The following is a 27,478-nucleotide window of genomic DNA, read 5'->3' on the forward strand; positions in this document are numbered from 1 at the left end:
CCTGCCAGTGGCGGCCTTCAATAATGGGGTCCCAACTGGCATTTTGTACCCCACCCCAAGAGCCCCGAGGGCACTTGCTTCTTGTCCTCGGAAGAGGCAGCAGATCAGGAGCAGGTAGCTGGGCTTGCAAAGGCCCAGGCAGACTGGACCACTTAATTCTGCCCTAACAGAAAGGTTTCAGATGCTCTACAGATTCAGGCCTCTCTCCTGTCTCCCTTCAGGCACGCCGGAGGATGCCTTCCTCTTGCTGGTTCTTTTCCACCTCGTCTCTCTGATGCTTTAGGTCTGGAGGCTTGCTGGGTAGCAGCCTTGTTTAGACGCTTCGTGCATCTCATCTTGCTGCTTGCTAGAAGCCTTCCCCCCACACCAGACTCCCTTTCTGCATGATCTTTATTCAGGATATTGAGTTCCTCTTAGATCGACATGAAGTAGGGCTGTTGTTTCTCTCTCTCTTTTTTTTTTTTTTTGCTCACAGCCACTTGAATCAAACTTATTCAGGTAATGACTTAGTACTTAACCACAGCACTCAACAAACTACCTACAAATTGCCTGCACATTTTAAAGTCGTCTCCATCCAAAGATCAAAAACACAGCTCCGAGCTCCCTCCGTGATGGAAATGACACTTCTTGACACCCCACGAAACAATAAACAAAAACCGAGTGACAAAAGGGAAGGAGTCAGTGCATTTAAGCTAGGAAAAATTAACGTTGCACGGTGCTTTTCTTGCCTTGGCTGCTAGGCAGATAGAGCCAGGGCCGGTTATTGCTGCACCTTATCGCTGCCTAACCAATATTCTAATTTCTGAGGCAAAAAAGGCAAAATGCTTCCAGGTTAAGATTGCAGCGAGTAATAAATTGGATTTCATAACAGTAAATAATCAGATTTGTTTCTCAGATCGCTGTTAAAGCTGCACTCTGAAGTGCCGTTTCAGCTGCTCTTTGGGAAGAATTCAGTGCTGGGGCTTTTTTAGCTTTCACACCAACAGTGTGTCTCTCTCGTGTGCAGGCTGGCTTTCCTGGAGGATTTTGGCAGCTTTCTGTCTGTTCTGTCTATGACGAGCACTGAAGACGGATGAGAAAGTATTCAAGGCTGCACTGAAGCTATCCACTGATTTGCCCTTGTTTTGTTTGCGTGGGTACAACCCTGCCTGCTCGAATCGTGCTGCTACCAGGCACGAAGTGTCCGCCTTCAGCCTCAGCCTCTGGTCCAAGCCGTAGATCCTTGAGGATGGTGTTGCTTTGCTTTATCCCAAACTTGAAGCTGCAGGAACTTCTGGGGTCAGCCTGTCTGGAGCGGCTCGGCTCCACCTTGGGGGGCGATCCGCGGTGGGAGCGTTACTGGGAGGAGGCTGGCTCCCAGTGGGCACGGCAGCCCTAAGGCCAGCACTGATTGCAAGCAGCATTTAGCAGCGCTCTCTCTCCCGCAAGACACCCCTCTCTTTGAGGGGCAAGGCTCGCTCTGAAGGCTTCTGTCTTCCCTCCTGTCTGTCATTTGTGCTCATTTGCTCCCTCCCTATCCAGCCCCCCTGGGGGTTGGCAAATGACTTCGGAGATCTTATGCACCAGCCCCAGTCCCCTCTTCCCATCTGCCAGTGTCTGTCCTTGAAACGAGCTGCAGTTGACACTGCTGCTTTTGTCTGGGGCGGAGAGAAAGCCCTCATCTTTGAGACGATTGTCAAGGCAGTGACACGAGAAGACCAAGGCAACGTACCCAGGCACCGTATGCTCTTGGAGCGGTGCTGTCCGCCTGTATCAATACACCGGCATTTAGCGCACAAACTAAATGCAAGTGGTTTGCATTTAGACGTTTTTCATGTCACCTTCACCAAAATTCAGTCTTCTACTAAACCAGCTTCCCAGTTCTCAGTCCTGCAGTTCATATTCAGGCACAGTTGAGGGCTGGTGTGTTGCTTACACATTATAAACAGGATAAGGTATCCCTCGCTCTTTTGGACTAGTTGAGGTTCAGCGTAGGTGCACAGTGGGTCCCAGGTTTTTTAAAACGTCAATGAAGACCCACAAAATTTGATGCAAATGCCTTCAATTTCCCACACACTTTTTGCAGGCGTAAAAATTGTTTCTTGGCCTAGAGGCAAATGCACATAAACGGTCTTGTCAACCCATCTAGTGTTTGCAAAAGCATTATGTAGCAGAGAGAGCTGGAGGTTGCAGTGCTGGGCTCGCACGCGGTGCGTTCCTGCTTCACAAGGAAATTACATTTTTAGCAAACTCTTTCTCCCAGCTGCAAATAAGACACTCCTGAAAGAATGGATATTGTTCTCTTTGGCAGGAAGCGTTGGGAGGAGGAGGTGCGCTGTCATTTTACTTCTTTTTATTTTTTAAATCTAGAAATCGGTTCCTTTCTGGCTTAACGAACCCTTTCAAAGTATCATCAGAGGAAGGCTGCTTATCCTTCATCAGATCTGAGCAAGGCATTTTGCTTCTTTGCAGCCTGCGTCAAAATCGTGGATTTTTCTTTCTTTCATTTGATTCCCCTAGAATAAGAAAAGGTCTCAGACTGTACAATTTGTATGTAAGCATATTACCAGCGAGTAAAAGTTGGGGGGCCTCTTGGTAATGCAGTGAAAACATTGGCTCTTCTATGAAGGAACCAGCACTGGGGCAAGGGGGTGTGTGAGGGTGCTTGCGATGGAGCCCAAAGTCCTGCCGTGCGGTCTGTGTTGTGCAGCTTTGCAGCAGGGCTCCCCTTATCTGAGACCATGCAAGTCCAGAAGGATGCACATAGCTCCCCTGTACATTAACCAGGGGGAAAAAAAATAGTATCTGCAGAGCGGATGCTCTGCTCTGGGGAGGGAGGAAGAACGGAGCCTGGAGGTGAATAATTTAACTGCTTGAATCAGAACCGATTTCCTAGCATCCAGATCAAATGATCTGATTCATTAGCCGGTCTGACAGTGGCACCCACTGGAGGTGTAGTTAAGCGTCTGTCAGTATTTCCAGCGCAGCCTTCTTCTTTCGGGGTTTCAATGCGCATTCCCTCAAGCCTCCTCCAGTCTGCACATCACGTTGGCGTTCAGCATCTCAGGCTGGTGCCGCGGTCGTGTCTGGTCGCGTTGTCGGTTCCAGCAGTGGAAGTGATATTTAAAAAAGAGGGGCAACAAAATGCCATAGAGGGTTTTATTAGTCAAAGCTCGGGTCTTAGTCTGCTTGTATCGATGACTTGGGTTAAAAAATAATGTGCAAAGAAATGGGTCCTAGGAGGGTGATGTAAAAACTTCTCCCTAAATTTCTTTGCTTGTTTTTTTTTGCCGGTCTCCAAGCATTCACACCCTTGCATTCCTGGGGTAGCTCCAAGGCTCTGGGTTGCTGCTTTGATTTATTGGCTGGCTGAGGTTTAAATCCATTCTTTGTATGCATTTCTTGCTCCTGGGTGCCCGGTCATCATTTGTGACTGTAAATCTAATTAACTCTCAGGGCTCCCAGGGCCTTTCTTCATTATTATTGAAATCTAAATATGCTCTAATATCCCACTTCTGCATATTAAACAACGCATGGTTTAAACAAGAGATGAAAGGTCAGGTTCTGTCCCACCTGTTGGGCACCTAACTGTGACATTATTCCACTCTGTTCTCTTAATGAACATCGATAAACGCGTCTGCCTTTGCAACACGCCGTCATCTGACCTGTACAACTGAGTTGCGCCAAAGCAGCGAAGAGGAGGACCCAGCCACCATTTTTGTCGGCAGTTCCTCTTGGACCCAAGAAGGGCAGAAGAGAATCACACTTGGGTTTCTAGGCCCTCCAACGTGCCTAATAGGTAGAGTGGTATTTGACTTGTAGGAAGAGAGGCTGAGGGAATTGGGTTGATTTATTCTGCAAAGAGAAGACTGAGGGGGATTGAATCTCCAAAGAGGATGGAGCTGGGCTGTTCTCAGTGGGGGCAGGTGACAGAAGGAGCAATGGGCTCAGGCTGCAGCAGGGGAAGTTGAGGTTGGATATCAGGGAAAACTCACGAGGAGGGTATTAAAGCATTGGAAGAAGTTACCCACAGAGGTGGTGGACTCTCCATCCTTGGAGGTTTTTAAGACCCGGCTAGGCAAAGCCTTGGCTGGGATGATGTAGTCGGGGCTGGTCCTGCTTGGAGAGGGGGTTGGACTGGATGTGACCTCCTGAGGTCCCTTCGACCCTCGTTTTCTATGATTGCATGGCTTGCTCACCAACTCGGTGGTAGAGCAGTGTTTCATGGCACATGGGCCTGTGCACCATCGTGTAGAGCATGCTGCCTTTTCTTCTCATGGATCTGCAGCATGTAAATGCTCCTAGAGGTTGTGCCCAGAAGTATAAATTTGAGTGGATTGTTAGCACAGTTTGCTATTGACTTTTTCCATGGGGACACTGTGTGAGATGACCTGCAACTTTCTGCAGCACCACACAGTACCCTTTTTTTTCCTGTGCAGTGCTCCAAGCTCTTGAGGCATGAAAGCATCTAGCGCAACATCTTCAAAGCCATGTCATGTCAACCCTCGTCAGCTTCATGAGACCACATCAGTCTTCTACCCAGAGAAAAAGAGAGACAGTAATAGGGCAGTCTTACAAGCCTGACTTCACCTGGACAACCAAGGAAAGAGAAATCTTTCCTTGACCCATTTTCTTGGGCTAAGTATTTTGAGAGGTCTCAAAGCAGTGTAGTGGGCAATCTTACCTACCATGCGTGCTGCATTATTGAAGAATGTGTGCAGGTTAAACGGCAAGCCATTTATAATGCATGCTGCAGCTAACTACCCTTCCTATTTAGAAAGATAGAAAAAGCGCGGTGTTTGCAGTACCGGGTATGAATATATTTTACTGGTGCTTGTCTGTAGATTTGGAGGTGGTATCAAGCATCTTCTCACTGTCTCCTTCCAGTTTCTGACCCCAGCTGCTCTCACCCCTCCCCTTTGAAGTCCCTGCCCATTTTGCATGTGTACATGTCAAACACCAGCTGTGATGTTGCGTTGGTGCATTTAATATCCTTTTTTAAAAAAACAAAACCTGTTTCCTAAAGAAGAAAGAAAAAATACATGTGGCAGAGGGAGTGAGAGCGTGAGTCTGAGGTATTAAATACTTTCCCGTGTTGTAGAAGAGAGCCCCTGGGATGGTATTCTGGCTGAAACCACAAAGTGTGGAGATCCTAATTTTGCCCAAATCCTAATTCCACCCACCTTTTCCTTTTTTTTTAATCGTAAATTTAAAAATTGGCTTTTAGTTGCTAATGATACAGGAGGGGCCAAGTCTGGTTCTACCAAAGCCAGTAACAAAATCCCTTAAAGCGAAGGAGGGCTGCAAAGTAAATGACCCTCCTTGATGGGCCCTTTTCAGAGGGAAGGTGCACTTCCAGACAGACCGGTGACAAGCATCACCAACAAGTAAATGTCAGGAGAAACAGTGAGAGAACAGGGGAGGGGAAAAGACAGAAAACAAACCTGGCCCTCTGATCCACCATCAAATAATATGTAGTACATATGGAGATATAGGAACAGGACCTGAAGAAGCCTCGGTCTTCTAGGGATTATTTTCCTGTGGCTCATCTGGGTTGACATGGGACTGGCTCCCTATTTTCAGACTTTACAAATGGGGTAATGCGTGGATGCCTTATGGTTAACAAGGAAAGTTTCCAGTGCTTGCTTTCACTGCACAGCTCAGCACAGGGCTCCTAATGCTCCTAGGTCTGACTGTATTCTGACAGGTGGTTGTGCAAAAGATACCAAACTGAATAATATCTTCTTTTCTTTTTTTGTACCCATATTTGCCGTGGAGCAGGCAGAGGTGGGAAAAAATCCGACACCAAGCTTGTGTTCATTGCCCCAATTCTGCCTTTAGTTAGCTCAGTGCCTTGAGGAGCATTTAACCAAAATATTTGCCTCCAGAATTGCATTTCTTTCAGTTTATTCAACCTTTAGATCACGATTCTAATCTAATATTCCTCTTAATCAGTCCTGAAAGTACAGCTGGTTAATGAACTGGATGCCTGGGTTTGACAGTGCTGTACATCACACTTCTCTTCAAATTAATTAACTTAGTGCTCTATTTTCCACTCTTCTGAAATCAAAATTGTATTTTTATTAATAAGCAAATCGAGAGAGCATCTCTATTTGCTGATGATACATTAAAATAACCTATGTTAGGGCTAGCTGCCTGCAGCATTTATCCAGATATCATCCTGCTGATGGCTTATCTAGATCCCAGCCTCTTATAACAAAAACTGCGGCAGTCGGGGAAAGTTTGCACTTCCCGTGTGCTCGCTGGGTGGCTCCATCTCTGCCACTGTTTATTGCTCACCCAGGTGTGAAGCGGAGGGAGGCAGAGACCAAATCCGCCATCTCAAAATGGATTAGGGACCTGGCGAGAGAAATCTGTTTCAGCTCGGGAGAGGAAATTCCTGTTAGAGCTCATTTTGCCTCATTGATGGTTTGTTCACAGGTGAAAAAGAGACTTTGGAAGAGATCTATAAGGCAGATGTCTGGGCTTGAGCACGCCCCGCTGTCAGTACTGCACGGCAGATAAGCAGACGTTGGCTGGCACGGCTCTCTGGTGCTGATCTGGCTTCTGCTAGTTCGTGCCTTGCTTTGGGAGGAACCGAGTGCCCCGCGTGGCATAACATTTCTCAGTGAACGAAAACCAGCAGCAGGAAACCCTGAGCCTGGGAAAAGGCCAGACCTGCCTCTGAAGGTGTTGAGTATATGGGTGGCATTTAAGAAAGGGTAACAGCACTAACCTGTGGTAGATAAAGGCACCTGCCCTGGCAGCCTGCTCAGGAGCAGAAATGGAAGGTGCGTGCAGTTCAAAGCAGCAAGAGCTGGAATAAAATTAGCTTAAAGAGAGAGAGATGCTAACCTCCCTTGTTTGTCTGAGGGATATAGCCAGCATTCACAGCTGGAGCTTTGCCTCCTCTAGTGCCTCGACATCAGTTCTTGTCACGGAGCTTGCAGTTGGGATGCCTTTAGCTGGGGCACTTGGGGATTATCCTTTCAGATGCTTTAGACCCCCGATGTCATTGCTGAATTTTTCTGCGCTTCACAGTGAATTGCATTTTGGCCCCTTGCAATGAAACGGGGTACCAAAGCAGGTGGCATTGGGCACAGATGCTGGTGGTGTGGCTGTTTGGGTGCGTGCTGTACAGTGGGATTATGAGCAAGCGTGGACTGTGGCTAGTGAAAAGGACTGTTTGGCACTGGACCTCTTCATAGGGGGCTTCCTTCCTAGGGAGACCCAGTCAAAGAAAAGCTGCTAGAGACCCCTGGTAGAGCCAGAGATGATGAGAGAGGAATAAAAAGGCTGGCCTGAGGACCACAAGGCACACATTCTGCAGGCAGAGAGGTGGATTGGGCTGTGTTGTCCCTCTCCATTGAGTTTTGTCCCCCTCTGCTCGGGGGACGTTGGATGTCGGGCAGGAAGGAGGGGTTTTTTTAGTCTTGCCTGAGCATGAAGTTGCCTTCCTGGAAGCCACGAGAGCTTTGTAACGCTTACCCCCACCCCTCAGATCTGGCAGAGCTGATGCAGTGCGTGACAGAGGCTGCTGGGCACTCGCCAACATGATGGGGTTGGGCTTGGGCTTGGGCTTGGTCCCACGTTTGTGGAGCTAGTGAAATCAGCAGCCCGGCTGGAAGTGAGCGAGAGGGAAGGGCTGGAGTTTGGGAGAGGGTGCCAGGCTGAGTCCAGCCCTCTTGTCTTAGGGTGAGGGTGAAGGTGCAGCCTGGGGAGCATCAACATCGTGACAGAAGTGGGGACTGGCTTGCACCTATCCAGTGCTGGGGGAGCCCGTTCACCGCTCCACTGTGGCTGCTTTGCAGCTTCCTTGCAAATAAAAAAAAGAAAGGTGCATGGATTGGTGCCTTAAAATGTGTCTGCTCATTGGATGCACAATGGACACACTATAACCCAGCAGAGGCCCTTACTGGACAGGACCTCATATTGAACATGACCCTGATCCCTGTGCAACAGCAGGCTGGGATCGCAGTATATTCACTGCTCAGTAAGGTAGTGGGGGCTAATTAAGCACACCTGGGTCTGCTGAGCTGAGCACCTGGAGGGAAGAATTTGGTAGCTGAGGTTGTTTCTGACCCATCTACCTGTCTGTCTAGGAGCCTTTGCATATACTGCAGACCCAGGGCAGCTCTGAGCATGGAGCTGTTTCTTGCTACAAGGCGTAGGCCAGCTGCTGGGTTGCTTCTGAAGCAGTAAGGGTGTCTTTTCAGGCAGAAAAATAACTTCAACAGTGCGGCACGCTGCAAACAGCTGCTGCAGGGATGGAGCCCGGGTGGGGCTGTCTGCTTCTCATGCTGTAAAGGGCTGGAGCTTCTCCGCTCTCTGTTAGCAGTCTGCCCATGGCAGCAGCTGCCATGCACCCCATCCTGCAGCTGTATGTTGGAGCAGCTCCTGCGAGGCGAGACTTGGCGGTGGTGGATGCATTGAATTCACTCTGCTCCAGTGAGCCTACGAGTTGTGGTACAATGGGCGCGGTATTGACAGTGCCCTTGCCTCTCCTGCCTTTGCGTGGCACGTTGTAGTTTTACTGCACAATCAGGGCCTTTGCAGCTGCGGTGCATGGGAAGGGGGAAAGCAAACTCTCTCCTGTGGATCTTCCAGGCAGGGGGTGGCTGCATGGCTGTCTGTGCCCGCAGCTGCACTGCACAGGGTACACGGGCTTGGATTGTAACCCCCTACCTCCCTGGCCCTTTTCTTGGAGTGTGCTGGAGAGGGATACAAGCACTAGGGCCGTGTTATCCGAGAACAAGTGTACTGAGAATTGCCTTCTGTCTGACGTGCAGATGGAAGCAGCAGGCTGAAGCATTGATGCATCGTTCGGTGGCAGAGAGGCCATTTCTGAAATTGAGGATTCATTTGTTTCTTTGGATTGTAAATTCTTGCTAATTATTAGTCAATGAACCAAGGTGCAAGCTCCGTGTGCAAGACTGCCGAGCTGGCTGTCGTGCTTACTTTCACGATGCTTCAGTGTGGGATTGCTGAGGGATTTCTGTGGATACCTAGGTAAGGATTTGGCTGTCAGAAAGTCACTGGATAATGCTGCCTTGACTTAATATTTCATGGGGGAAGGGGAATGTCCAGTCTGCTTTGTCTCCTCTAGCCCCACCCCAAGCGAATCAACTGGAAAACTCAATTTCCATGGGGTGGCACAAATATAACCACAGGCCGACCCCTTCCCGGCATGGTCTCGTTATTTTTCGTGGGAAGATGCGCCGAGAGCACATAATGTCACACGTGAGAAATGGATAAGGCAAGAGAACTGATTTTCCCTTCACGGTCTTCGGTGCCACCCTTGGCCGGTATCACAGGGTGAGACACGGAGAGAGTCATACCTGGGAAAGAAAGAGCCCATAAATCACGTTGGCTGGGGTCTCAACCAAGCAAACTGCTGTGGGAACGGGGAATGCTTAGACAGCCAGTGTCGTGGCATGTCGTGAAGGGCACGTGGTCGGACAAGAGGGACGGATGCACCGACTCGGCAGCCGTAGACCAGTGCGTTGTGGCTGTCGGATCGCAGCACGTCCTGCCCTGTTTGTCAGATTTATCCAGAAAGAGGGAACTGAAAAGATCAAATGGGGCTGTTAAGCAGCTGGGAAACCTGCCTCAAGACTTGCCACGTACAGTTACACCGAAAAGGGGCAGAGACTTGGCTGGAGAAGAGTTATGTGTTAATTTGGGATGCTTCGTTGTGTTGTCACGGCTCTAATCTAAGGCCTGGCCCAGGGCGGTTGATTACTTGCTTATCGGTGTGTTTGTGTCAGTAGTCCGCTTGGCGTCACGCAACGAGCTTGCAGTCTGAAAGACAAACCGGGAGGGCTGGCGTCTCCCTGACGCTGGGACATCGTTACCCAGCCAGAGTGGTAAGGAGACGGTGGCGCATGGGGAAAAGGGGCCTGCAGAAGGCAGAATACATTAGAAACTCCAGAAGCAGACTAAGCGATGTGTCATGCATGGCTTCAATAGTGTGCCCGTGGCTGGGCTCTTTGGGCACTGCCCCGTGTACATTTGTTGCCTACTTTTCCTATCAACAAGAATCCAGAGCCACCCACCCCGCATGGGAGCACGTGCCCAAGTTGCGATAAAAACTGTCGATTCCAGATTGGCTTCATCAGCCACCTTCGGACCCACGGATAAGGCAATCGTGGAAGACAAGGATTGCCAATGATGACTTTTCTTGAATATAAACTAAAACTCCTCTTTGGGATTTTCATCAGTCAGCCTCCAGGAAACAGCTGGCTGATGCTATGAATACAGGAAGCCATGCTTTAGCTTTGGAAAATGAGGGTGTGAAGGAAGCTCAGGAGGTCATCTAGGTCCAACCCCCTGCTGCAAGCAGGACCAGTCCCAATTATATCATCCCAGACAAGGCTTGGTCTATTTGGGTCTTAAACACCTCCAAGGATGGCGACTGCACCACCTCTGGGTAACCTGTTCCAGTGCTTTACTACCCTCCCAGTCAGAAAATTCTTCCTAATATCTAACCTCAACTTCCCTTGCTGCAGCTTGAGCCCATTGCTCCTTGCTCTGTCATCTGCCCCCACTGAGACCAGTCTAGCCCCATCATCTTTCAACCTGCTCTGCAGGGAGTTAAAGGCTGATATTAAATCCCCCTCAGTCTTCTCTTCTCCAGATGGACTTGAGCTTTCCCATCTCTTGGAAGTCCAGTGCTACATCCAGCAGGGTGACCATAGCTGGCAGCATCCAGGAGCACTGCTGGGGTTGCTTGCCTGGCACTCTTGTGGGATGACCAAGATAAGAGTATCAGTCAGAGAGTCGGGTATTAAAGTGCTGAATGTTACCACAAATCACTGCACAAGAGTGTAATAAAACAGGATCTGAGTATTTGGGGCTTGCATTGATCCCAACTCAAAACTTATTTAGACTGAGCAGCAGAAGTACAGGAAATCTCACATCTGCTTTTTAAGGACGTGAGTTTTTATTTTTAATTCTGTAGCATGAAGGAAGAGTTTGGTCTTGTTCGTGTGTGAGCTGAGGAAGTTGGACATGGATTGGACCTGAATTGGTTATTTTGCATGCTGTGGCACTCTGATCTCTGAAACAGGCCTGCTTCCTGCAGCCTTTTGATCTGCTGCCATTAGCACAATTTCTGCCACTAATCCTTACGTTGGCCCCAACACCCTGGCTGCTTGTGCTGTCGCACATCGATCCTCCACTCACTCCTTGTAAGGCAGCAACTCTATGGGAAGTCCAGCAAATTAAGGAAAACAAATGTCTCCCCATCCACCAGGACTTCAGCCATGCCCCTCAGCACTACCTAAAGTCATGCAAGCCCTTCTGTATCTAGGTGCTTAACCTTCAGCAACATGACTTCAACCCTGATGAAGCTTGGAAAACCAAAAGGAGTTCACAGGAAGCCCCAAATAAACATCTTGTGATAGATCAAATGTAGAAGGTCCCTGGCTTTCATCTCCCACGAGGCTCACGGGCAACTCTAAACTGTATCTGCACAGACCGTGGGAGATGCAAATACTTGATGCACAAGATGGAAAATTAAAAGCTCTCCAGTGTGCAACCTTGGTTACCCAGAACAAACCATGGAACATAAGACAACTCAATCCCGATCTACAAATAACATGCATGTAGATCAGGCATATAACAACATGCGTGTGGATCAGGCATATAATATTATGTATTATAATATAATGCATTATGCATTATAACATGTGGATCGGGATATAACAACTCAATGCCTAATCCACAAATATGAAGGAGGTATCACAGCAAGGCACTCTGCTGCTCCTGGAACAATTGTTTGGTTCAACCACCAAAATATAAAATTGCATTGCTCTATATATTATTATATACATGCATTTGATGCTGTGGCTTTTCTGCATGCACAACAGCCATATGCAAGAAGCAGTGCAGCTTGTGCAGATCAAGCAAGGTGCAGGTTGTTCCTGTTTGGGGCAGTCACCCCTCTGTCATGTAAAGCCAGCCGGCTGCCTTACCGTGGCTCCTGTGACTCTTGCCCTTTGATGTCCCAGGTAAAAGGGTGATGGATTAGCTGCCAGATGCCAGCGAGGCTCAGCTCATCTCAACACCAGCCTCAAAGTGTTCACGTGGCCCTTGGAAGCAGTAGCAGAAGTATGTGGCCCTTGGCAGCTTTGTATCTGAAAGCAGTGCAGTCTCCTGGGGCTGGTGGCATTGGGAGGCCACAAGTCATGTGGCAGCTCTCCCTGTGGCTGCCCCGGTAGGCCTGTGGCTGGAAAATACCTGGGCACTGCTACCCATGGCTGTTCAGCTTCAACCTCCTCGTCTCCAGCACAGAGAGAGGTGTTTACTTCCCAGGCAGCCCACAGTGCTGCCGGGGGCTGAGATGCTGCATGGCCAGGGGAGCAGCTATAGGAAGTGCAGTTGATGAGCAGCATTGGGCTGGGAGCAGGAGCAACTAAACACTGGATCTCTGTATCTGCATTGTATTTGTTCAGCAGCAATCCCCTTAGGGCCTCCTTGACTCTGACGTGCACTGGGCGCGCTCCCTCAGCTGCGGCTTGGGGGACACGGGTCCTTTCACAGTCAATTCTGCAGCTGTGACAGCTGCGGCACTGAAGGATGCTCGTTCAGGCGCTTTCGCCTGTCCCTGGACTGCCCGGTGCCGTGACAGAAATTTTTATTGAAAGGAACAAAATGGGACCTGCATCGATGCACTGAATAGTTAAATCTTTATTTTTGGGATATGACTGCTGTGTGCCCATTGAACCAAGGGTGAGATGGGCCCTGCTCTTTGCTCAGCCTTCCCTCCTGCAGGTATTGCAAACTGATGCCTTCAAGGGCAGCAAAGGGAAAGGTGCTTAATCTCGGAGTCATTTGCAGTCCTCAAGTGGAAGCACTTCTCATACCTCACCAGTCGTGTTGGTCTGAAAGCTTCTTGCAGTCTTTGTTTACACAAATAGCATAGGCCGTGTTGAAATGCAGGCCCCTAGATGTAGCTCTATGCCATATACCTTAGCCCAGGTGGGGCACCTTCTACTTTCTAAATAGGCTAGCTCTGGCACGGCACTGTGCTATGAAGACAAACCCTAAATATTTCTTCTGGCCTCTCATGAGTAAGCCTTATCCTCCTTTTTTTTTTTTTTTTTTTTTTTCAGGTAGACCTGCAAAAAAAAATATATATATAATATTAGTGGTTTCAGACCCAAATTCATCAGCTGTTACAATCTCTGTCTGAACTTCCTAAAAGCTGGAGTGTGTTCAAGTGTTGCAGACGTAAACCAAAACTCATAAATGGAGCTCTCTTTGAATTACTGTAGGCTGACTTAGCCGTCGCACTAAACGAACTCTGTCTGTGCTGCAGTGGAGCATGCTCTGAGTGACCTCGGGCGGAGCAAAGCCTTCTGGAAGAAAATCCTACATTGGTTACAAATTGCACGTTAAATATGGTGCGATGTGTAATTTTGCTTGCAGGGAAGCTATTTTGTGAAGAATGACTTCCCTTTATGATGTTTCTGCTGATCTGTCCTAGGTGGAGGGAAAATGGTATATAACAGTGAATGCCAGCCATTCACTGGCATGATGCACAGCTTCAGCGCTTCTGTTCCCAAGGCCACGTTACGGCTGTGCGTGGCAGGGCGCGCACCCCGTGCTCCGAGTCAGCTGAAAGCGCATGTAGCCAGGAAGCTTCCCCCCGTTTCGGGCGATCGTGTGCGTTGTTCAGTAAGAACTGCTCGGTTTAGCTTGGGATGTCATTCCCGATGTGCTTGTTGCAGACTGGTGCGTGGGTGTGCTTCCTTCTTGCTTCTGGGGCATGCTCATGGAAACACAGGGCCTCTCTGAAAAGGTGTAAAGGGTTGTGGAAAAGTGATAGGATTAGCCTAAAAATGAATAGAGATATCCTAACTTTTTATAACGGGTAGTAGAAAGGCTTGTGGTGGTTGTCAACTAAAACCTATGAAAAATGTTTGTGATCAGCTCTTCTCAGATCCTCACAGAATTTTGTGTGTGTGTGTCTGTCTCTAGATAGAGATACACACACATATTTTATTTATAGATATAGATATCAGCTCTTCTCAGATCCTCAAAGAATTTTATTAAATATCCACACACACGTACATATATAAAATAAATAAAATTCTGTGAGGATATGAGAAGACCTGATGTATATAAAAAATGTGTGTGTGTGTGTGTGTGTATCTATCTATCTAGAAATACACACACACCCCTATAGATATAGATATGTCTATGTAGGTAGATATAGATGTGAGTGTGTGTGTGTAATATATATGAGATACACACGTGTGTGTATCTATATGTGTGCATATCTATATCTGTGTGTGTCTCCAAAGTCCAAACTGGAGTCTTGTGTTGAAAATACATAAACCCATCAGATACTGCACCACATACGTATATACACCATAGGCTTAACAAAGCAATGTTCATTCACAGCTAGAAAATGTAGAGATCAATATATGCAAACAGAGCATTTTACAACTCCTCTGAAGTGCAACAGTGATTATTATGGTTTCCTTTATTGCCATCCAGTAATGAGAATGATCTAATGGATAAGTCTAAGCATTTGTAGTACGGGGAAAATTCTCCATAAAAGGTATAATGATGGGTAGAAATGTGGCAAAAAACTAATGAACAAATTCTGCTAGTGAATACAGTGCACCTAACCTGTCCCATCTCTGACATGCTGGCACTTTGGGATATGCATGGTGTTTAGTCTCCTACTAACTCTGCTGAGCCCAACCCAGCTTTGGCAGGTTTCTGCAGGTGCAGGCAGACAAGATGTGACCCAGTGTCCTAGAAAGACAGCACAATGGGCTGCTGTAGTATATTGATTGAATCAGTGTTTCAGTGGAGAAGTAATTCAGTTTTCGTTTTGTGCAATTTGTAAGCACATTGTGGAAGGTAACTAAGTGAGGAATACTCTGTATTGCCCCCTTTGGCATCCTTCATGAGCCTGCCCATGAGAGTAGTGTGTGTGTGCACACGCGTGCACTCACACTGACTTGCTTTATAGCTTTATTGTTAATGCCTCCAACAAATCCGGTTTCCTGAGATTCAGGTCTGGGCTTAGGGATGCATTTAAGCATGTGCTTGTTGTTGTAAGCACGCAAGGGGTCACACACAAGTTGATGTGTTGTGTGTGCTCTGAAGTCCAGCTGTAGGATGCTGCTGAAAAGATACTTTCATGCATGAGTTAGGGGGCTTGGAGGGGCGTGTTGTAGGTGTGCCGGAACAAACCTAGGGACAGCAGGTGGATTTAGGCAATTTAACATGGTCCAGCTGCTGAGGCATGTTGGGCAGTCTGACGGCAGAAAACGGTAGCCCAGCTTAGACCCCACATGTTGTGTTGTCAAACTAGGCCTCGTGCGTCTTTCCTGCATTATTTCCAGCACTATTGCATGTCATCTTTGGCATGTAACAGGGATGGGGGAAGTGCTTTCATACATGAGCCACCTAATTCTCAATGCAAAGTGAAACGTCTGTCGGCCTAGCTCTTGATGGGGAGGCAACAGCTGTCCAAACTGCAGTTAATGAACTGCTTACAGGAGAACTTGCTAGATCCAAGCAGAGACGGCAAGGCAAAGTGATGCGTGGGGGTGGGCGTCTTTGTGCTCTTTACACTGTCACTCGCCAGAATTGCTTCCAGGTAGAAGCAGCTGAATACTCTGAAACCTTTCTTAAGGTCTAAATTGAGGCACTGAGCTTGGTCTCTGGGGCCAGGGCTTGATTGAACTTGGTCTCTGGGGGTAATCTTGCAGAAGACCCTCCCTTTGGAAAGCTGCTCTGAAATCCAGAGGGGAATCTGTCTATGTAGGTTTGGTTCCTGACTCTCCTGGGGTGACCACAGCCATGCCTCTAAGCTTACAGACGTAAACTACCTTGGTTAACAAGGTGCCAGGCTCTGTGCGAACACTCATTCAGGTTTAACAGTGGCTGATTTGGGGTGATCCCTACCTGATTAAGAGTAAGATAAACCAAAGTCACCTGAAGTCATTGTCTTTTTGCCATGCTAAATAAATCCAGTTTAAAATCATGGGTGCTACTCTACCCTTTACCCCTCTGTTCCCCGGTTTCCCACCTGGCTGGGGTCATCAACCCACCTGGCTGGGGTCCTCTGATTCCAGTGGTCTTTCCTGCCCAAATGCAGAGGGGCTGGACCCAATGATTTGTAAAGTCCCTTCCAGCCCTTAACAACTATGAATCTATCTCCAGCACTGGGAGGATGATCTTTCCTTGCCTCCTCTTTCCTGCCTAGTGACTGTTCCCTATCTGGACTGTAAGGGAAGGGACCATCATACTAGGTGCCTGTATCACGTGGAGCACAGTGAAGGTCCTGGTCCTGGGGTCAGCCCTAGGGTGCTGCCATAATACTAGTGGTAAACATGGTGAGGGAGGTGCCTCTATTCTACCCAATAATAAGCACTAAGTTATTACATTTACAACCAACATAAAGCACTCAAGGCCACTGGAGCAGCATGGTTGGGAGAGTTTGAATGCACAAATTATTCCCTGCAGTGTTCCCTCTCCCTGTGTGGACTGAGGTCCTACGTGCTCCCTTCTTCAGGGCAGAAGAAGAGCATTCGCCAGCTGTGCGTTTCCATGCTGCTGTGAGAGCGAAATCGAATATGAAAGAGGTTCTTAATTTTGGGTTAAATTGACTTCCTCCATCACCTTCACAGCTAGCAAGGAGTGGGTCAATAAACCAGTGCTACTTGCGGTGTTGGAAACAAAAAATAATTAAGAAGCTGTTAGCCCTTTATTAGGCAATATTGAACATGGGATATGACCAAAAAGGCCTGTCTTCCACAGGGCAAGAAAACATTTGTTTAGAAAGCCAAGGAGAAAATATACATCAATAAGGGAAAAATCCGATGATGCCTTTACGCTGTACCCTGGAGTACTTAACGATGCACGAGATGGATGCTGTTGGTCTCGAAATATGTCAAGCACCATCACTCATTTTGAAAGCTGCTCAACCAATCTGCTGCTTAAGGGAGGAGCAGAAAATATTCCTTTGTTAGGAGGGCCCACAGTTACTAAGCAAGGTGGGACTTCTGGAAACTCCTGTGAGATGTCATAAGTTAGACATTAAAAAAATTAAAAGAGAATTGACAAATCTCTCTCCCCCCTTTTTTTTTTAATGCCAAAAGCTGCACTTTTTGCAAAATGGAAAGAAAAGATGGAGCATGAATCTCCTTGTCATGTGGCACACCAAGACATGTGCTTCCCAATCCCAGGTTGCCTCTGCTCCATGCGTGTTCTTCTCATCTCATTTTATTTGGTCTTTGCGCTGTGAGGTGTCTCCCTATTTTATCATCCCTCACAGCTGAAACAACAGCTTCCAACATCGTATCATCTACAGCTTCAATTAACAGCCCTATTTATTCTCCTCTTCCAAACAATTTAATAAAACTTAGACCTCATACCATTTCCCCCAGTGCACTGTTCTGGATGCCTCCCGTGAGCTCAGTGTCTCTTATGTATTGTTTTTCTTTCTCTTTCCCAACCCATTTCACAGTCAGGCTGCGTGAATTTGTCAAGAAGTGGCAATTGAGCCTCATGCCTGAAGTAGCGGTTCCTACAAGGGGAAAGCTTGTTGCTGGTTAAAGAGTACAAGGCGTAGACTTGCAACGGGGCCAGTTATAAACTTTATCGTCCCGAGCCCCCCACCCCCTGCATCAGCTGTTGGGCTAACTCTTGAAGCACCTGTGTTGTCACTAGTAAAGTGTCCAGGGACCTTGTGTCCAACCTTCCATGACCTGTCAACACCAATAATGTTCATTAGTTTAACAGGTAATAATCATGGCCTATGGGAAGCATCATCTGGACCCCGTGATATTTAAGGCTGCGTTTGTCAAGTGTTCCCTAGCTTGTCTTTTTATCGATAGCTCTGTTTACTAGGTCTTGGTTATATCAGAATAGTTTCCATCTTTCTGTTTTCCTTTATTTCAAGAGCCCTCTTCAAAAGCTAACATTAAAAAAGACAGTTTGCTAGCTCGACCACTTTACAACTATTAATTTTCTCTCTCCTTTTTGGAACGAATCAGTTTGTTTTTCCAACTTTTATTTCCTTCTCCCAATGACATGTGCTTCAGAACCCCCCACCTTATCAGAGTCGTTGGCCACCAATAACTCATTTGTCCCTGTCTTATCTTTTTTCCCTTCAAAACATAATTAGTCGTGTGTAGCAGCACTGGGATTTTTTCTCATTGTTTCCCCCCTCCTTGTCTAGTTACTTTTTTATCCTCCAGTCCTGCAAAGCTTCTACATTAAAAAACATAGGCACCAGGCTGAAGGCCAGGCAGGTGGCTCCTTATAGATATTGATGACACCAATGTAGGTAAACCCATGCAACCCCTTTAGTATGACTCGTTATGTTAGCATAAAGATGCTTTCTTCGGTTATGAGCCGAGATGCAGGTCAACCCCATACCATGAATAGACTTCTTCTGTTTCAGGCTTAAATTGGTGGGCTAAAACAGTGCAAAAGTGGTCTGAATGCCCAACAAGGCTAAAATGGGCCTGTTGCTACAGCCCTTGCCAGGCCAGTATGCAAATCGAGACCTTTAACACCGTTTCGGACCAATTTCCAAATCACACGATTTAAAAATGCTTGAGATGGTTTAGTGCTTGAACTTTTTCTGATCTGGTACTTTGGGTATGCCAATAAGGGTAATTCATATATTGAAGAAAAACCATTTATGAGTAGAGGTGGTAGCTAGCTCTTACTCTGGATTAGGAGAATATACATAGCATAGGAGCCTGAAGTCAAGCTCAAAGTTGTTCAGATCAAGCGTAGGAACTTCCCTTATTTGAAAAACCTCTTAAACGGCTTCTGCAGACTGCCAGCACAATTTAATAAATTTTGGTTTAGACAAGCCCTGAAAGAGAGCGCCGTCTCTCTGTAAACCAGTTAATATTGCCACTGGATTTGGCCTGGATTCTGATTTCCAGAGGTGCAGTTGCACCTCTCAGATCATGAGGGGAAAGCAGGTGCAGTCCTTGAAGATGCACCAGGTCCCAACATGTGTGAGTGAGCAGCGTAAATGAAGGATGGCACATGTGTTGACTATGGCAAAAGGAAACCGAATAGAAAGGGAGAGGCCCGAGGAATACCGCTCCAGACTCCCATCTTGCTCCTCTGTCCTACTGCCTTCTCCTGCACCGGCACTGCTTCTCGGGGATCTGGTATTTGTCCATGTGGTGTCTGAGCATTTTGTCTATCACTTCTGTTTAAACCTAGAGACAAAGGGAAGCTAGGAGAAAAAAGGTCACTCGTATTTCAGTTGGCTTAAAAGGGCTTTTATTTAAAAAAAAACCCAACAAGCCCTGGTTTAGAAGAGGTAGCAATAAGCATACATTTAGTTGCGGAGCAAATCTGAGTGGAAAAAACTGTTGTCCGTAATTAGTCTGAATAATGTTCCTCGTAGTGGCTAACAGCAGAAACCCAGGGATGTGCCGGGGTGAAAGTGTGCACATCTTTCTCCTGGCTTCTGACTGCCATAGGCAGAGCGCTGTAAAGCAGTGCATGAGGTGCCTGGATATTGCACTGAGATTTGGTGGGGATGGGGAGGGCATGATTTCCCTAACTTCACAGTTCTGTTATGCTAACTGACCTCTTCCACTTGAAATGTTTTTACAGATAAGCAAACAGCAACTCCAGACAATCAAAGATCGATTCCAGGCCTTTCTCAATGGAGAAACCCAAATTGTGGCGGATGAAGCCTTTATAAATGCTGTGCAGAGTTACTATGAGGTAAGGAACGATTATTGCAATATTTCTTTCTCATGAACAAATGTTGCGTTGCCTCTTAGATTTTGGGGTAAACCTTATTAAGACTTTGTCCCTTCATTTAAGATGGCTGAAAGAGATGGATAAGCACATCTTACTGCACAGAACAAAGGCAAATGCAGGAAGTTGAATGTTTTTGAGGCAGGGTCCCACAGAAATGCTGGTGTTTTAGTACCCAGAATCATGGGAAGCTCCTGATAGCTTGATCTTGGAGGGGTTTAATAGCTTAATTATTTCCAGGCTGCCCAGTGAACTCTATGTGGTCTAAGGATATGATTACGGGCCAGGAGTCCACCAAATACAATAGTGTGCACACAAACACGTGTGCACATGCATGCACACAGTCCCCAGGAAACATCAACCTGCTCAAATGGAATTGACATCAGGTAAATTTTGAGAAGATTAAAAATACCTTGAATTTAGATAGATAGGTGCAATTTGACTCTTCATTTATGGCAAGAGAAAAAATAACTTGTCATCATGAGTTTCCTAGAATTGCCTTAAAGAAGGCTTCCCTGAGCCTGGGTACATTGGATAACAAGGCTGCTCTTTCTCTTTAGACGTTGGGAGACTGGTGGTAAGCAATAATTGTACTAATGTAATACTGGAAAAGAGCACATCCAATAATACTCGGACATTAAATTCATACGTGCCATTAAATCCATTCCAAGTCAATAAATCCTAATTAGAAAGCAACATTATATAATCATGTCCCTTTATTTAATAAAAAATGGGGGAATCTTCTGGCAATTAACTAGATCTGGGAATTAATAGTCTTCATTGTACCAATTAGTATGTAGGGCTAATCACCATCAAACCCATAGTAGTTTATATGACAATATATAACGTCATTGCTGTCTTCTTTTTTTTTAATTTTTTTATAGCCTTGTTTTGTACATTTCAATCTGATAATAAAACCGGGGTATGATTCATAAGGCTTCACTTCACATTTTGTACACTTGGGCATAATTTACATGATTCTGGTTTTTGAGGTATCAAATAAATGTAAAGCTGGTACAATGTTTTCTTTCCAAATCCTATACCCGTACTTAAGTCTGGTGGCCATTGGTGCAAGGATGTGGGCAAATTAAATGCCCCTAACCCCATGAGACTGTGGAGAACAAAATCGGCATCCTGAGTTGCACCTGGAAACAAATTAAGTTGGAGAAGGTGCCACAACGTACAAGGCATGTTGCGTACTCTCTGAGAAATACTGCTAAGTGACTGGGTGGCGCACACTGCTCTTTCCTGAAGTTTGAGTTAATCCCAAGTGCATTTGAGCATATCAGCAAGAACATCACCTCTTTATCTTGGCTGGTCTTTTACCTGATGCAACAAGAGTGCTCTGTACAAGAGGGAAGTGTGGATGCAGTCATGTAAGTATTTAGATCACACTAAAGAATATGCAGCATTGTACATAGGCTTGCAAGACCGATAAAGCTCTCCTTAGGTACTGTAGATGGCCTGCTTCTGTGTAGCTTTCTGCTTCCAGCTCCTTGCACAGACTTTGCCTTTCCTCAGGAGGGTAGAAGGGTTTCTGTTTTGGAAGGAAAGAAGGATTTGCAACTTGTATGAGTAGCGTAACTTATTCTCTACCAGCTCTTCTACAAATCTTTTCTCCCCCCACCCAAACTATTCTGTGATAAAGGGTGCAGACTTCACATTCTCTATTGGCATGTACAGACATTTGCTCTCCCAAGAGAAACTCTTCTGGGAGTGTTTTTTACCCTGGTTGTTCCCAGGTGGTTGTTCTCCTGAACCAGCCATTTTTACCCTGGGAGAAAAAGCCTGAGTATGTGTACACTCATGGTTTCTCCTGGAAGAGAACCAACTCTCCCAGGAGAAACTGAATGTCTGTACAAGGCCTATATAACTTTGTGAAAGTGGAGCATAGGAGGCAGACAAAAAACAAACAGTAGCACTGAAGAGAATCTAAACCATGTCCCAAAGCATAGAAGATGGTGGTGGTGGCAGCTGCTATATAGTGAGGAAGAGTAAATGAATCCCTGGTTTAATTCCACTCAGTTGCCCTAGTGTTCAGAGCCCCATCTGCCCTATGCAGGAAGGAAGTTGATAATCATTTATATTCCTTCTCAGAAAAGGCATTGATAGCTTTAGTCTATGGAAGCTTTGCTGAACAGATGCTAAGGATTTTCAAAATGGCTTCATAAGTGTTTTTGGATTTTAGAATAGCCAGTCTATCTGTGCACAAGTCTTTTAGGGTTGGGAACGGAGCAGAAAACACTTCTTTAAACACCACTTTTAAAAAAAATAAAGCAGGAAAATACTCTACCCTCTCTGTTTTGTTTACAGCTTTGTCCTGACCAGCTTCAGGACAAGGGTAGTCCTGTGTTTTTGGTTTAGTGGAAATTCCTTGAAGCTGAAGTAATGTAAAGCACTGAAATCCTTGTGTTCTTCAGCAAAGTTCTTGCACTGATTTTACTAAGTGAATGTACTGGATATTTGCCATGTCAGAGCCCTGCTCTTGTTAAGTTAAGGCCTTGAGTTGCAAACCTGAAGCTAGCAAGTCAGTATATAGGCCATTAATTTGCTGTTGGCTCCCAAGGGAAAGGGTGTTCAATGTCAAATTCATGCACAATGTTTCCATGTTTCCACACCAAAATCTTTGGACTGGTTTGTTGCACAAGAACTGATATTTCACCCCTTCATCCTGACATCAGAAGTCAAAATTTTTTAACTTCCAGCCCATGGGAAATCTTAATTTTCACTTGGCTCGACCCGGGGCTTCTGCAGTTCTTATCCAACCCAAATCTGCCAGCAACAAAGAGCTACTCAGTGTTTCTTGGGAACTTAGACGCTGTACAGTAGCCAGCACCCAGGCCAGTCCTGCATTTGCACACCTGCCTTTAATTATTGACACCTATTGGTAGCAAAATTATGAAAGCTGCTCAAAACCTACAGGCCACGTAAAGAATTCTAATTAAATGCTACCTGTCACTTTCTGTTCACCTCCCATTCACTGGGTTGTGTTTTGTCAATAGGGCCTTCCCGAGTACAACAAAAACACCGGAATATGGTTCCACCCTTCCAGCAGAGCTTGTCAGCTGCAATTCGATGAAACTTGACAAAGGAAAGAGACAGTATGCATCCTTAATGTCCTGGCTGCATCTGCTCTGGACCTTGGAAGGGGAATGGCTGGAATATGTTTAGCTCAAATGCAAACAGGCATCTCAATATGAAGCATAAGCAGATTTTTTAAATGCCTTGAAATGATGCACCGTATGTTAAAAAGGCTTGATTATAGCAATGCCACTTGAAACCTGGGAGGGAGTGGTGGTTCTCCTTCACTCTTTCATCTCCTCGCCTCTCCTCCCCACCCCCCATCCATGCTGTATCTGCTGTGGAATAAAACCCAGCCCTTGCACCTGAAACCATGGGTGGAGGTAGAAATTTGAAAAGGGGGATGAAGATGGTGAGGTGCATCATCACATATAAAACAACACATTTTTCTCCTATTAAAAATAAACTAGAAGCTTTACAAACGCGTTACAGGCCCCGGGCTATCTTATTCAATTTAAGATGGAAGCAAAAACAAATATAACTTCATTGGAATGAGTTAACAACAGTCTGCCGGGCTGTGAGAGAGAATTGTAGAAAATGAGGGCTGGAAGAGACCTCAGAAGATCTAGTCCAACACCCTGCTCCCAGCAGGACCAGCCCCAGCTAGATCAGCCCAGCCAAGGCATTGTCGAGCCAGACCTCAAAAACCTCCAAGGATGGAGAGTCCAGCACCTCTCTGGGTTGCCTGTCCCAGTACTTTACCACCCTCCTTATGGGCAAGTTTTTCTTAATATCCAACTTCAGCTTCCCTTGCTGCAGCTTGAGCCCGTTGCTCCTTGTCCTGTATCTGCCCACACTGAGACCAATTCAGCTCCGTCCTCTTTGCAACCCCCTGCAGGGAGGTGAAGGCTGCTATTCAATCCCCCTCGGTCTTCTCTTCTGCAGACTAAATAAACCCATTTCCCTCAGCCTCTCCTCACCAGTCATGTCCCTCAGGCCTCCAACCATTTTCATTGCCCTTCATTAGACCCTCTCCAATATGTCCACATCTTTTCTGTCGTGTCAAAACACGACACAGGACTCCAGATGTGGCCTCACCAGTGCCAAACAGAGGGGAAGACTCACTTCCATCGATCTGCTGGCAACGCTCCTGCCAATGCAGCCCAGGATGCTGTTAGTCTTGGCAACAAGGGCACACTGCTGGCTCAAATCCAGCTGTAAAAGCTTCATTACCAGAGCCGATAGCATACAGCGAAGCAAAGAGCAAAGGCTAGCTTGATTGGTGGAACATCCAGACCATTACAAAGGAGAGATTAGCAGCATGTGTGACCAAGGGGAGGTTTATCACCGAAACCACACTGCCAGCTTTCCATGCAGCCTGTGCTCCAGCTTGGTCTCCCTTCATTACTGGGGAGCACCTGCTGTCTGTAACGCTGGGATAGAGACATTGAACAGCTAAAGATCACAGTGCAAGTAAATAAGCATTGTTGCAGCCTGCTTCAGTCCTGATGCCATGCACCCGATGGGGACGACAGCTCATCCAGGGACCAGGCCTGCAGCTCAGCTTGGACAGCTGGGACATTTCAGAGCTGGCCATCCTGCCTCCTTCCTCCCACTGGAAGAGCTCAAGGTTTGCACCAAGTTTTGTTCCAGGCAGAGCTCCTCAGTGCCCTTGTATTCCTGCCACTTCAAAAGTAGGGAGGTATCTTTTCCCCCAGCAAGGAAAGAGGGTGCATATGAGCAAATTAGCTCTCCTGGGCAAACTCTTCATCCTTTTAATCCCTGGGGAGAAGAGGTCACTGCTGAAAGGGGCTGTAGAGATAGCACATAGACAGGCTTTCATGTAGTGGCTGTCCTAGCACCAAGCCCCTTTCCTCTAAGTTGCCTGCCCTCTGCCTTCTACTTGGCACATCCATCCTGATGGATGAAAAGGAGCTTGCAGCATCCTGCAAACGCCAGGAAAGCTACAGATTACCTACTATTACGGCCTGGAGTGGAAGGCAGCTTTGAAACAGTAGCCTGTCGCTGGGGTCGTTTATTTTAATTAAACAGTTGCTGGAGCAGTTCACGCCCAGCTCCGTGCATGCCGTGGGGTTCACGCTGTTCTGGGGGAGGAGGGAGGATGGGGAGTGCTGTTCCCAGCTTGTAGGCTGTAGTCCTTTTGCCATCAACCCGGTGCTCTTGATGGGCACCATCAGGCCCGATAGCATCCTAGTCCCCTCGATGCTTTTGCTGCCGTGTTCATTACCATGAATAACACTTCTTAAATGCATCTGCTAAATGTTTACCAGAGCCAAATATCCAGGGTTGTCTTGAGGCAGATTCTTCCCTTGTTTACACCAATGCAAAGCCTGGATAATCCTGTACCGGTCAATGCAGAAAGCAGTATTGGGCCCCCAATCTATTCACGTGCCTCCCAGCAGGCATAGGTTGCTGTTGCTCACTGACTGCCTTTTGGGAGGGGGATCGGGCCCCCCGTGTGCCTTATGAGTGCTATGTGTGCCCCCAACCCATCTCCTCAGCCCTCAGTCTAACAGGCCAACCGTCGCCTCTGCTGGCGAGTCCCAGCTGACCGGCAACTCATTATCCTAGCGACTGCATTGATTTCAGTGGAATTACTCCAAATTCATGTTGACAGGGCAGATTTGGGCCGGAGAACCGCTGCTGTTATTAAAACCTTTGCTAGAACCAAATGCAATTCTTCCTTCCTTCAGGGTATTTCTGCATCTGGAGAAGTGTGAACATAACATCGCGTGAAGTCCTAATTACATCACAACGTTTCCACTCCATGGACACAAAGCAGAAGTTCACCTGATTGCATTACGCTTCACAAAGTCCTGATGAAAGCGCTGTGGTCCAGCAGCATTTGACAGACCTTGGAAAAAGCGCTGTCGAAATACGTTAGATCTGCGGCCGGCGCGGCTCCGCACAGTGTCGGCCACAGGTCGCCGCGATGCTTTTCAGCCGAGTCTACTGAGAGTCACTTTTTACTGCTTCTTTCTTCCTCTGCAGGTGTTTCTGAAGAGCGACCGGGTGGCCAGGATGGTGCAAAGCGGGGGGTGCTCCGCCAGCGACTCACGGGAAGTCTTCAAGAAGCACATCGAGAAGAGGGTACGCAGCCTCCCGGAGATTGATGGCTTGAGCAAGGAGACCGTGCTCAGCTCCTGGATGGCGAAGTTCGATGCCATTTACCGCGGCGAAGAGGACCCCCGCAAGCAGCAGGCCCGGATGACGGCGAGCGCAGCCTCGGAGCTGATCCTCAGCAAGGAGCAGCTCTACGAAATGTTCCAGAATATCCTGGGCATCAAGAAGTTTGAGCACCAGCTTCTGTATAATGCGTGCCAGGTAGGAGCCCCTCCGTCTTTGGCTGGGAGCAGACAGGAGGCCTTTTATCTGAATAAAGCGGGTTTGTTTGGCAGGATGCTCCAGGGTGCTTTCCGCTGGGATTGGTGGGGAGAAGGGAGGGGAGGGGGCCTGAAGCCTGGAGGTTAGTGCACTCACAGGCAACGTAGGAGGCCTGGACCCTGCAAAGCCAGCACTGGATCCCCAAGACTGCACTAAGCACTAGGTGGTGGTTCCCCAAGTTTGGCTGTGGTTAAGGGGACAAAGGGCTTCAGGGCCTTCTTCCCTCTCTGCGCCACTTGGCTCTGCTCTGCTTGTGTCTGCGGGCTGGAGTATATGGAGTGCTGGCACGAGGTAAGAGTTGCAGGAGCAGCGAAGAAGTTCCCTTTTCCCCCTTTCGTTGGCACTTCTTTTTTATCAATGAGCATCGCGCTGTCTGAAGGGACCTCCCCCGGGGCCTGTCTGCACTGCACAGTTAATCTGGCTTCTGTCCCAGTTCTGCCCAGTCCCCGCTTGTCTGTGAGCCGAAGTGCTGACGCCCGGAGTTTGGGAAAGGCTGCTTTGGCCCCTCGGGCTCCCTGTGCCCCTTGTTCAGAGGGTTTGCACAACCAGGGTCGGAGCCCATGTTTTGCTGTAACCTAAGCTGTGAAAGGAAAATAATGCGCTGGGAACTCAGGGCTCCTAAAGGACAGGCAAGTCTTCCCGTGGCTGACACAATTGACTGGGAAAGGTTTCTAGAGGGTCTTAGCACGGAGAGCCGTGGGATGTGTCAGGCAAGTGCGGAAACTACGAGGACATGTTAACACCAGCAACTAACTGTGATGTGGCAAAGCTTGCACCAGGCACGAACAAACTCAGGTGTCCAGACTCTGGTGCTGATCGCCCGGGCTAACCGTGCTCTACAGGTGAATCCTAAACTTCCCAGTATTTAAAATGTCCCTTCTCCTTACCCAAGGAAATCTACACATTACCTCAAGCTTGTGTTAAATATGCTTTGTATCAACCCAGTAGCGAATAAACTAGAGCCTGGTCTTAGCCACAGCTCTGCCCGGTGTTGCACAGGGTAATGCCGGCCCTACTCTGCAAAACCAGCAGCAGCTGCTTCCCACAGCCCTGGGTTATGGCAGCCATCCTGCTTGCTAGATCTTCCTTCAGAGCTTGCTGATTGCTAATGAGGCAGATGAATTGCCGTCGACCGTCACTTAACACGTACGCCAGATCCCTCTGCCTCCGTAGGCTCAGGAAAGGAGCAGCTAGGTCTGCGACTCCATCAGCATGCCTGTCCTGGTGTGGAAAGAGGCAGCTCCGAAGTTGGCCTCTGTTTCAGCTCTGTGTGTAGCAGGGATGCAGGGAACCAAATCCTGAGGTT

At 47.4% G+C, this 27,478-nt stretch overlaps 1 protein-coding gene across 11 annotated transcripts in view; it reads left to right on the plus strand.

The window, feature by feature from the left end:
• The window catches only part of CADPS (calcium dependent secretion activator), a 248,776-nt gene that overhangs the window by 30,075 nt on the left and 191,223 nt on the right, over positions 1 to 27,478 (plus strand). For all 11 annotated transcript variants that reach the window (XM_090022840.1, XM_090022841.1, XM_090022835.1 and 8 more), the window contains exons 2-3: positions 19,597 to 19,710; positions 25,780 to 26,112. In XM_090022840.1, the coding sequence (XP_089878966.1) occupies positions 19,597 to 19,710; positions 25,780 to 26,112 (447 nt within the window). The remainder of the gene's footprint in view (positions 1 to 19,596; positions 19,711 to 25,779; positions 26,113 to 27,478) is intronic.

The sequence above is a fragment of the Crocodylus siamensis genome, chromosome 11 (assembly GCF_052110815.1).
Source record: "Crocodylus siamensis isolate JL-2025a chromosome 11, ASM5211081v1, whole genome shotgun sequence".
Taxonomy (NCBI): Eukaryota; Metazoa; Chordata; order Crocodylia; family Crocodylidae; genus Crocodylus; species Crocodylus siamensis.